Below are 12,070 nucleotides of genomic sequence, written 5' to 3'. Positions count from 1 at the left end.
TCTCTGCTCAGCAGGGAGCCTGCTTCCCTCTCTTTCTCTCTGCCTGCCTTTCCATCTACTTGTGATTTCTCTCTGTCAAATAAATAAATAAAATCTTAAAAAAAAAATAGGGTAGCTAGGGAGTGCTACTCTGTTTAAAAAAAAAAAAAATATATATATATATATGGGTATTAGCTTGTATGTGTAGATCTGGAGTCTGAGTAAGCTCATGAGTGAGAGGGGCGTGTGTTCCTTTCTCACTGACCCATTCTTCCAGAGTCTTTAGGTCAGCTGTCCTGTCGGTTCTTTCCTGCTTTGTTCTTCGGAGTCGATGACTGGTGACTGACTGGCTGCTGGAAGAGACACTTGAACAGATGAATACTGGGGCCCTCCTGTCCTCGCCTTCCCCCGTAGCAGCTGCATTCTGCCCTTTCTGTGGCCTTGCAAGGAAAGGAGGGAGAGAGGGTGGGGGGTGTGCGTGTGTGCGCGCGCACCCGTGTGTGCGGCGATCTCTGTCAGTATGCATTACAAGGTTTCTCGAGCACATGGAATGAGATCTTTCCCAAGAAATTCTGTCAAGGCAGGCATACACTGGAGATGGGTTGCTCTGCTTAGTCTTAGATCTGTGATTGTTTCTTGGGGTAAGAAGAAATTTAACTCATGGGACATAGCTGTGTTCCACCTCTCTATTTACCTGTTCTTTCTTTTTGAACTCTTGCAGGCAGCAGTACCTGTCCAAAGATCACTGTTGTTCCACCTTATTTGAAAAGAAGCAGGACCCCACAGGTTGATCAGAATGTATCTAACGAAGAGGCTCAGGGAATAAATGGAAAAACGCCCGCGAAACACTCAGCTGCAAGTCCAAAGCCACAAGGTAGGTTTTGGTGTTTGTTTTCTTTTTGTTTGTTTGTTTTTAATCAGGTTGGGTGTTTTGTTTTTGATGAAAGCTACCCAGAAAAATGATAATGACCAAAAAAGGGGTTTTAAGCTTTAAATGGGAGATATTGGGTGGATTTTTTTTTTTAACCCAGGGAAAAAAATCAGTCTCAGGCAGAGTTGGGTATAAAACACCGTATATGTTTTTTCTGATATGATTCTTTTCTCATTGCAGAAATTTACATGTCCCCTTAAGGGGGACATGTTATGCCTGACTTAGTACTTACTATTTGCATAATAAATGTGTGACAAATGAATGACTACTGTCAGAAAGTCAGTGTGACTTGCTCAACGTCAGAGGATCTGTGAAACAGATAACTGTAAAACTGTTTAATATACTTAGTAAGAATGTGATTTTATACTATTCAGGAACTAGGGCTTGAAAATGCTTCTTAATAAAGTCATCCACAGATACTAAAATAAACGGCTCCTCCATTCAAGAATTGAGCAGTTAATAAGGGGAAAAACAACTATGATGGTAGAATCTTTGACTTTTGTTCAGGGACCATTTCCTTTTAGCAATAAATTTCTCGTGAATGGGGTATTAGCTTTGAGGAGCACAAAACTGCAATTTTGATGACAGAGAGCAAGGCTTTGGAAACATTAACACAAAGCTGGAGCCCTACTGTGATTTAATGTGTAGTTTCTTCCCAATAGATTTTTATTTGTACCAAATGATGAACATTCAGCCAAGAAACAATACTGGGCATTTTCAGAATTACTACACTCTGGAAAAAATAAATTTCTATTTGATTTATGTGGTATTCACTTTTTGGTCTCTTTTTTGTTCTTTGAAAGAGAAGTTGTTACAGAGGCACCTGGGTGGCTCAGTTGGTTAAGTAACTGCCTTCTGCTCAGGTCATCATCCCAGGGTTCTGGGATCGAGCCCTGTGTCAGGCTCCTTGCTCCGTGGGGAATCTGCTTCTCCCTCACCCTCTCCCTCTGCCTGCTACTCTGCCTGCTTGTGCTCTTTCTCTCTCTGTCAAATAAATAAATAAAATTTTTTAAAAAGTTGTTACAGAGAACACATCATAAAAGAACAAGTGTTACTCTTTAAAGTTCTTAAGTTTTTAGGATTTCTGAAAAAGTCTTAAAGGTGTTTAAAAAAGGGGGGCTTAAAATAGAATCTGACAGATTGTGGGACATTTTTCTTTTTGTTCTCACTACTAGCTATATTTATGGTAGTATGGGGGTAAGGCTATCAAGTGAAGTCAAATAATTGGTGATTCAAATGAATGACTCATTCATGAGTTCATAACCTTTTCTTTTGACCATATTCCTCCCTATGTAAATGATATGAATATGAACATAGAAGTTTTTGTGATCATGATTTAAGCTATTTTATTTGCAAAATACAGAATTCCATCTTGCTTATTAGACCTGAGCTGACAAAGATCAAATGAAGTAAGAATATGAAAAACAAATGTAATTCAGTTTTATGTAATTGTCCAGATCACAAACAGGAATTTCATTATTTATAAAGCCTTTTTTGGGAAGATGTTTTACTTCCTTGTGCTTCATAGTCCATTATAGTCCATTGAGATAAATTACACCAGTGTCCTTCTGAGTTGCTATGTGCCAAAATAATCGTATTCCTTAGGGAGATAACACATGATCTTGATTTTTGCTGTTTGGAATTATATTAAAGTCAACATACTGATATTTTAATACATTTATACTTCCTTTTCTGAATATGGATTAATACATATAATTTTAGGGGCACCTGGGTGGCTCAGTGGGTTAAGCCTCTGCCTTCGGCTCAGGTCATGATCCTGGGGTCTTGGGATCGAGCCTCACATTGGGCTCTCTGCTCAGCAGGGAGCCTGCTTCTCCCCTCTCTCTGCCTGCCTCTCTGCCTGCTTGTGATCTCTGTCTGTCAAATAAATAAATAAAATCTTTTTAAAAAATACATATAATTTTACAAAACTATAAGGACTATTTCCAGGTATTAAATAAATCATTTAGAGAACATTGTACTTTTTGAAAGTACTCTCATTCATTGTTTGGTTCTTCCCTAGTTCCCCAGCTAAAATTTTAACCCCACTGTCACCTTTGACATTTCATATTTCCTCACACTTACTTAATTTTTTTCTCACTCGCTATCATTTAACCTACTCTTTATGGCACTCCTCCTTCTTAGTTTCTTTCTGCCTTTGTACTGCAATCCCATGTTGCATTGCAGGCCTTCAGTAATCCTTGTTGAATGACTCCCTGATCCATTGCCATGTTTCCTCTACTTTGTTTCTACTGTTCTTTGTTTAAAACTTGGAAGAATGTGTACTATATAGAGAGAAACATTCGGGAAATGAGGCTACACCTTGGTATTGTCAGATCAGCTGCCAAACCAATTGGGCACTACTTACTTATGGGCCAAATAAAAGAGTTTCCCCACCCTCTAGTGGAGAGAAGCTTGCTTTTAATTCTCCAAACCCTTAAGAATATTTGGGTGACTGAGGCAAAGAAAGGAAGGGATTATTAATGGGGACTTCCTGTACAGATCCAGGGATTATCCCACTGACACCTTATTCTCACTGTGTGGCAAGTCCCTTACAAATTTATGAATGGTGAGCCTAGTGAGGCTTCAAGATCCATTATGTAACTTTAAGGTTCTTACTTTATTTATTTTTCAAATTTTTAAATTTTTATTTATTGAGAGAGAGAACAGATAGAGAGAGCACAAGCAGGAAGGAGAGGGAGCCCAATGCGGGGCTCGATTCTCAGGACCCTGAGATCATGACCTGAGGTGAAGGTAAGCACTTAACCAATGAGCCACCCGGGTGCCCCTAATTGAAGATTCTTATTTTAGATAAGTGTTTATTATATTATTTTAGATAAGTATTCTCAACTGGAGATGATTTTGCAGCTCTCCTACCCCCACCCCATGGCCTGCACTTGATACTGTCCAGAGACTTTTTTTTGCTGGACACCACGTGTGGCAGTTTCTGATGGCAGCTAGTGGGGAAAGGCTGGGAATGCTGTTCAACATTGTACAGTGCACAGGCCAGCCCCCCTAAAACAAAGAATTATCTGGCCTGATATGTCAGTAGTTTGAGAAACTCTGATCTGGATCCTCAAAAGAGCTCATAATTAAATCTTTTTTTTTTTTTTTCCTCCCATGGAATGCTAATAGTATCATAGCTACCATTTATTTTAGTGATATTTAAAGGAGAGACAGTATTGAATACCTTTATTAGTGGTGATTATGTAGTAATGTGTCTGGAACAACATTAGGTTTTTATTTTTATGTTTACTAATAAGTTATGAGGATATAGTATATAGCTCGGTGACTATAGTTAATAATACTGTGATGTATATTTGAAAATCACTGAGAAGAAATCCTAAAAGTTTTCATCACGTGAAAAAATTGTGTGGTGGATGTTAGACTTCAGTGATCATTTCACAATATATACAAATACTGAATCATATTATACACCTGTAATTCATATAATGTTGTACATCAATTTTATCAATTAAAAAATACCAACAAGTATTTTTGAACAATCACAGTTTTAAAACAATGAAAGAGCTGAATTTTAGATGAGATAAGCTTCTATTTGAATCTAAGTAAGAGTCTGTTGCTTTTGAAATGGATTCCTTTAATAGTTAGGGCTTGTTTTGCCTCAGCCTCAGAAAATACCCTAAAGCCGTGGAAAACAATGGTTTATTCACTTCATATCAATCCTACCCTTCAAACAAATAAATTACTGAGCAACTTCCAACATAAGTCTTTCTTCTTGTTCACCACTTTCTATATCGGCCTATTTCCTGCCATGCTAGACATAAACTCAAAATAACTTCTTTAGCAATTAAAGCTAATAGTTCTTTTTCTCTCAGGAGCTTTGATCCACAGCATTCTCCATAGTTGTTTATTTTGTAGAGCTCATATATCATCTCTCATCAGTCATTAAAGCTTAGTGTTTAAAAAAGTTTCATGAACTTCAAAAACCACATTATTGTTTGAATAATTTAAATGTGAGGTACTCAAACCTATTTCATTTGCTTCTAATGTAAAGCATCCTATGTGTAATGTTCCGTTTTTAAAGTATAATATGTTATAAATTTATAATGTATTAAAAATAGCCATCTATGTAGGGCACCTGGCTGGCTTAGTTGATAGAACATGGAACTCTTGATTTCAGGTTCAAGTCCCACCTTGGGCGTAGAGTTTATGTAAAAATAAGATGGCCAGCTCTTGTTTTCCATAGTAAGTAAAATGAGACTAATCAAAATCCACTGGCAATCCCCAAACTTAAGCTGGCAGTTCATTTTTTTCATGCTCGGTAATTATCTCAGATGATTAGAAATTTTTAAATTGTTTTGTTCTATTTACGGTCTGTAACGTTGGCTGCAATAGGGCCCATTTTCCTTACAGTCAACTAGATATCTCAAAGTTAGCATGTCCACAACCGGACTACTGATTTCTCAAAAAATTGCGTTAGGTGTTGTGTCCGTTGATGACAGTTCATCCTTCCAGTGGTTCTGGCCAAAGGTCTCCAGAGTCATCCTTGGCTCCTCTCTCTCTCATACCTCACATTTATTCTATCAGGAAGCCTACCTTTAAAGCATACTGGAATCCTACCTTCTTCTAAGTACCATTATTTTACCTGAATTTCTGCACTAGTCTCCTGACCCTGTTTCTGCCCCATTTCCACCCTGTTTCCTGACGTTCTCAACAAAGCAGCCAGAGAGACACAGTTGGTTAGAAGTCCTGTCATGTTACTCCTCTGCACAGAACTCCAGTGTCTTCTCATTTCACATAAGTCACTCTCCTTACAACGGGCCACCAGCTTTTGCATTGCCAAGTTACCAGACCCTCCCTCTGACCTCTGTACCTTCTCTTGCCTGCTTGCTGCTTTGGCTTCAGTCACATTGGCTTCCATTTCCTCTAGCTTGGTCTCTGCGGGATGGAAATACTCTTCCCAAAATGACTCGCTCAACTTCAAGTCTTCTTCAGATTTGCACTTTTCCAAGAGGTGCACTTCAGTACCCTACTTCATATATGCTGCAATCTGCCCTGCTCCCCATTTCCTACACTCCAAATCCCCTTCAACTTGTTCTGGCATTAGCCCTCCCCCCTTTTTTCTTAGCTCTCACCACCTTCTCCTAAATGGTTTACTTACTCGCTTTTTTGTTTCTTATCTTTCCTTTTGTTCATTGATAAGATCAAATACATAGAATTTAATAGTTATTCATTAAATACTGAATTCACGAAAAAGTGAAAATTTAACAAAACCCTGTAATAGATATGTAAGAATTTCTGTAGGATATGTATTTTGTAAATGTCAAGTTCTTAATGGTTCTGTTAATTTAAATTCCCTCTCGAAATACATGAGATATCATATTGATGAGGGAGCACAAGGCTGGCTGAAGACAAAGCAAAAGCTGGCGCCTTGTACCCCCCCCATCCGCTTCCCCTCTGTCAGTTGTGTAGCATCCCTCAGGCAGCCCTGACTGCCAAGAACAATAAGCAAACAGTTAACTTGCAGAGTTCACAATCCTGCTTACAAATGTCCTAAATCTCACTAACAAAGAGGATTGATAGCAGGATTGTGACACCCCACCAAAAAGTCTCCCAACTGTCTTAATGTTAATGGCTGGTCTAAAGACAACATTGATCCAGCCGCTAGGGCAAGGCCTCCGGCAGGCCTGGAACATCCTGGCACCTTGTAGGCCCTATTTAGCATATGAAAACTCCACTGACACCTCCCTTCCCCTCACCTTCCCCCAACCGCAGGGTACAGAACCTGCCATCCCTCACAGCCGGGGGCAGCCGCAGCTCTTCCTGCCCATGGGTCCTGTCCCGTGCTTTAATAAACCACCATTTTGCACCAAAGATGTCTCAAGAATTCTTTCTTGGTCATCGGCTCCGGACCTCAGCCCACCGAACCTCACCTAGGTTCTAGAACTTCATCAATATTGCTTGATATCCTCACTGACTCTTGGTATTGATTTAAAATTTCGGGTTAACCTGATGGGGCTGAAGTAGAATCCAATTTAGATTTAATTTTCATTTCCCTGATCATCAGTAAGGTTGAACACTGCTTTTCCTATTTCCATCCATTAGGCTGCAGAGGGAAGAAGTAGTAGGTTGAGTTTAAGACAGATTCAATGGAGGTGCTGCTAGAACACCTAGAAGATGTCCAGGGAGCATTTGGAAATGTTGACCTCCATAGGGTCAACGATCAGAAATGTTGAGAAAGGGGGCAAGGGAGGGGAAGACGAGAGTATTTTCACTCACCAGTTATGTTTTTGACTAAAGCACACATTATTTCCCCCTAAGGCAGTGTTTATGACACTGTAGCCATTCATGTGTCATCTAGAAATTTGTGTCATATACATGTAATATTTGTGTTCTTTTATTTAAAATGTGCATATTTATTTTCCATTTGGGTTGTCTCCCTTGATGAGATGCCTCCTCTGTGCTTCTAAAATAACAGTACCCGGTGGCCACTTTTTTTTTTTTTTCCCCAGGTGGCCACTTTTATCAGCCTCATTAAACTGTCTCCTCACTAGACTATGAACTCTTTGATGACATTTTTTTCCTTCACATATTCCACAGATTTGCCAAACACTGTGTATGTGGTTACTGTGAATATATTTGTGATCAAAATAAACTTGTTTTACCCTCACAGAACTCCAGCCTTGTGGAAGAGAAAGCTTTACATCTGTACTATACTTAATATTTTATTTCTGGTTTCTTTAATACTAGTTATGACTACTTAATCATAATAATATATTGTAAGCACTTTGGAGACAAAGTACACAATGCTATGAAACAGTTTAGGTAGGCGTAATTGAGATGGGAGAAGTTAGTGGAGTTATCTCTGAGAAACTGACAACATATTATTTGAGTTTTCTAAGCATCTAACAGTGTCTGATATGTAGTAAATAATGTTCACTGAGTAAACTCTAGATGGATGAATTAAAATAATTTTATAACAATTTTTGTAATAATTTTTATAGAATTATAGAGAAAGAGAACACATTCACTTCCTTTTTTGAATATTCTAATTAGGAATGTTGAAATTATTCCTAATATTAAAACTGCTTGTGTGTGTGTGGTGGGGAGGGGTAATATTGTCATAGTTTGTTATTTTGATATAATTCTACACAGGAAATTTTTCCTTAAAATTAACAAATACCATGCTTATATAAGTCCCTTCTTTCTCAATGGATACTATATTTAACCATCCCCCCTGAGCATTTCTTGGAAAATAACACCATTTCCATAAAAAGAAGCATGTCTTTTTTTTTAATTGGGATTTTCTTCTTGTGTTGAAAGGGAATGAGGTGAATTAATTGTCATACCTGTAGCATATTTTTTTTTCTTTCTTTGTAAGAATTGATAGCTCACATAGAAATGATGACATCTAGGCCAGTGAGCATCAGGCAACTGTCAACCGAGTTTATAGAAGAAATAAGAGGACTGAAAACCAGGGTAACCAGCTGGGGGAAAATGGGGCATGTAAGTAGAAGGAGACATGATTCCCTACCCTTCCTTGGGAAGTGAGAACAAGGATTTAAAAAAAGAATAACAAGGAATTTATTTGATTTGTTAGAACCTGTTGTAGATAAATGCATACAAATTATATAATCCTTTACCCAGAATGTTAATCTAAGAGGAAAATTACATTGGTTTTCAAAATTGAAGTAATTCCTGTACTGATGAAGCAGGCACTTAGGGTGTATTTTCTCCTCTACAGAATTCCTCATCTGTTAGAGATATTCCATAGACTTTAATATTTCAGGAAATGATCTGTTAACTGAGGGAAGGACTTACTACTAAGCAAATAATTTGTGGTAGTAATGCAAGCCAACTATTAACGTAGTAGACAATAATAACAGAACTCCTATAACCCCCTATTGCTGGTTTTATACTTGGGAGCATTGCTGACAGAGGAAGGAACTAGAGTCTGGGTACCAGTCATAAAATCAGATCAGTCTTTTTCCTCTAGGGCAAGCATTTAACCATTCTGAACCTTAATAGACCTAAGAGGTAAAAAATGCTACCTATCTCAAAGTACTGTAAAGTGAAAATTTTCATCGAAGATCAAATGAGGTCAGGAGCTTTTGTTAAATGGGAAGATGCTATAGTAATTACTGTTGTTTGATATTGTTTTATTGACTTTTAGGTCTAATTTACTAGCTCTGGATTCTATTATATTAGTTACTACTCTATATTTAGAAACTGTTTCATAACAAGCAGTGTATCCCTAGGAATTAGTTTCAAAGTTAGTACTTTCTTTTCTCTGTTTAGATAAATAACTGCCATGTTATCTCTAATAGACGGTGGAAGTTCACAGCAATATGTAGATGGCTAGATGTTTAATAAAGCCATATTTAAAGTGACTTAAAATTAAAAGATCCGCTTGAATCTTGGAGATGGGATTTATAGAGGTCACGGCAAATGTCCTAGATAGCGATCCCTTGGTTAAAATTCAGTACAAATTTGACCCCTTTACAAAAATTTGATAATGCTGAAGATTTTTCCACCCAGGCCATCAGTTTCATTTGTTATGGAATACGTATCCATGAAATACTGAATTCTTTTAATCCTTCTTCTACAGTGCCTCCAAAGCCATTGCATCTGCAGAATTCACCTTCGTCCAATATACACCAAACCCCCAGGCATAAAGCTTTATCTAGTGAGAAACCAAGGATGGAGGAAGTTAAACCTGCCTCTGCTTCTTGTGTCTCAAAAGAAAAACCCAGTAAGGTATCAGATCTCATCAGTCGCTTTGAAGGAGGCAGGTAAGAGCTAATTCACAATGGGAACAAGAGGAGGGGAGAAGAAAGCTGGGCTGTGTGTGTGTGTGTGTGTTTTAAGATGATAGAGAAATAGATTTTCTAAATTATAAGAATTTTATTCTACTAGGTTTGGGAGGCCTTTAGAAAGAGTAAATTTTAAAAATACTTAACCTTGCCCTAGTATGAACTGTCATTTACTATATATTCCCTGTGTGCAGCAGGGTCTCTGCCGCCAGCTTTTTCATCACATTGTGTGTGGTATAGATCAGTTGATAATGTGCTCTCATTTCCTTTGTATCTGCCTATGTCACGTTGTGTTATGCCTTGGGGTCATGCCATGGGTAGCTAGATGTCTGGGTTGGGAAAACAGGAGGTTGTCTCTCCTTGTTTCTCACTGTGCATGTTTGTGACTATAATTTCTGCTGGTCTGTGCCATCTCTGTGGCCTTCTTTCTGACCTACTTTTTATTTAACATGAGTCTTCAGTATCCATTCAGCTCCCATACCCCAATCCCCACTCCCTCGTACCCTACTAGGTTTTGTGAGGAGACATTGCCAATAGCAAAATAAGTTTCGGTTTTATATTTATTAGATACAATTTTATATTCTTTAGTCCTAATGTTTCAAAAAAGGTAAAATATGAATTTCTCACTTAAAGATAAAAATAAACTCCCATAAGTTGTTTTTCTCCTTTATGACTTAAATTGCCTTTTCTTAGAATTCCCATAGCTGACATAAATAGAATTTTTAAAAATTTTTAATCAGAATGATTTTGATTTACCTGTCACCAGAAGTCTGTATTTAATTAAACAATGTATATAAACTCCCTTTCATCCTTGAAGCCAAATATTTCCATTCATTGCAGTGTAATATTTGGGTATGGTTTCCTGCTAGGTGATTACATTATTTATTTGCAGGATTTATTGTTATTTACATAGTAGATCATAGCTTGGAAATACTTCAGAAATCTTCTGAAAATTGTGACCAAGTACAAAACTGCAGTGTCCTTCATTTAAAATGAGACTATATTTAGAAACAAGTTCTTAAGAAGAAAAGTAGTTCAGAAGCCTGTCTTCATTTTCATTCCCAATCAATTGTGGGAACTTGAGTCATAATTAAACTTCAACATCTCTCCCTCTAAAGTAGGAATTTTAATACCTTTGCTAACTTAAATTATAGTAATCTTTACCAGAATGATTTTTTTAAAAGATTTTATTTATTTATTTGACCAAGATCACAAGTAGCGAGGCAGGCAGAGAGAGGGGGGAAGCAGGCTTTCCACTGAGCAGAGACCCCGATACAGGACTCAATCCCAGGACCCTGAGACCATGATCCCAGCCAAAGGCAGAGGCTTTAACGCACTGAGCCACCCAGGTGCCCCTACCAGAATGATTTAATTCCACTTTCAATTTTTTTTTTCCCTCAGGGCAACTTGATTCAGTAGCGAAGAGTCACCTTTCATATTTGCAGTTCTCAGGGCCATGTCCAATGACTGCATAATATCTGGGAGGGCTGGAGCCCTAAGCCTTGTCTATAGTGCATACCAGATTTGGGGGCAGGTGTGGGAAGCCCTTAAGCCAATACTTAAGTCAGTATTGACTTAAGTCAGTTGAGCCTTCTGGTTCTCACCATTTTGGTAACCCACTGTTTGCATTCCTCCCCATACACAAAATGTACAGTTTTTTTGCCTATTAGTACCAGTTTTCTTTTACTCTTTCAGACCTCACAGATTCAAAGTCATTTTTGGATGCAGAGTTTGAAGGTTGTTATCTAAGGAGTGGTGTGTTGTAACCTAGACATTTTAAGCAAGCTTATTCTAAGTGTAGATAGGATGTAATGTGAGTATTTAGGCAAATCTGGTGAAGTAGCAGTCTACTGCCAATATGAAAAATGATTATACGCTCTTAGTGAGGCATTACTGGTAGGAACTGACCCCTAAAAGTGTGTGAATGGGTTAGTGTTGCACTGGGTCTCTAGGACTTGAATGGGAAGTTGTATTTCCTTTTGAGTGATGTCCGTATGCCTATGGTATGTGTAGCTTTCAAGTTTTACCCCAGTTGTTACAGTTTAAAGTCGCATTTTGGGGAATGGGAATTCAGCAGACCGAATTACTGCCATAAACTGACAGGAAGAGTGGGGTCATAGGTTACCGACTATTAGACAACACTATGAATCAGACGGTATATCAGAATTTTGCTCTTTGCAGTAATGCAAGTAACACTATTAAGATGAGTGATTTGGAGCACCTGAATTTTATTTATTTACTTATTTATGTATGTAAGTATTACTATGGTCCCACGCTTCCTTTCTTCCTCTCTTCCTCCTCCTTCCTTCCTTCCTTTCTCTGTCTTTCTTTTTTTTCTTTCCTAGTGTAAGAGAAACTAGCCTTTTTAACCCATGAAAAGATT

The 12,070-nt window shown here is 38.0% G+C and overlaps 1 protein-coding gene across 4 annotated transcripts in view; it reads left to right on the top strand.

Annotated features, from left to right (window-relative positions):
* The window catches only part of FGD4 (FYVE, RhoGEF and PH domain containing 4), a 199,766-nt gene that overhangs the window by 137,561 nt on the left and 50,135 nt on the right, over positions 1-12,070 (top strand). For all 4 annotated transcript variants that reach the window (XM_004771805.3, XM_004771804.3, XM_004771807.3 and 1 more), the window contains 2 exons: positions 701-853; positions 9,483-9,666. In XM_004771805.3, coding sequence (XP_004771862.1) covers positions 701-853; positions 9,483-9,666 — 337 coding nt within the window. The remainder of the gene's footprint in view (positions 1-700; positions 854-9,482; positions 9,667-12,070) is intronic.

This window comes from Mustela putorius, unplaced genomic scaffold, assembly GCF_011764305.1.
Source record: "Mustela putorius furo isolate JIRA1106 unplaced genomic scaffold, ASM1176430v1.1 tig00537227_pilon_pilon_pilon, whole genome shotgun sequence".
NCBI lineage: Eukaryota > Metazoa > Chordata > Mammalia > Carnivora > Mustelidae > Mustela > Mustela putorius.
This window is presented reverse-complemented; position numbering and strand designations above follow the sequence as displayed.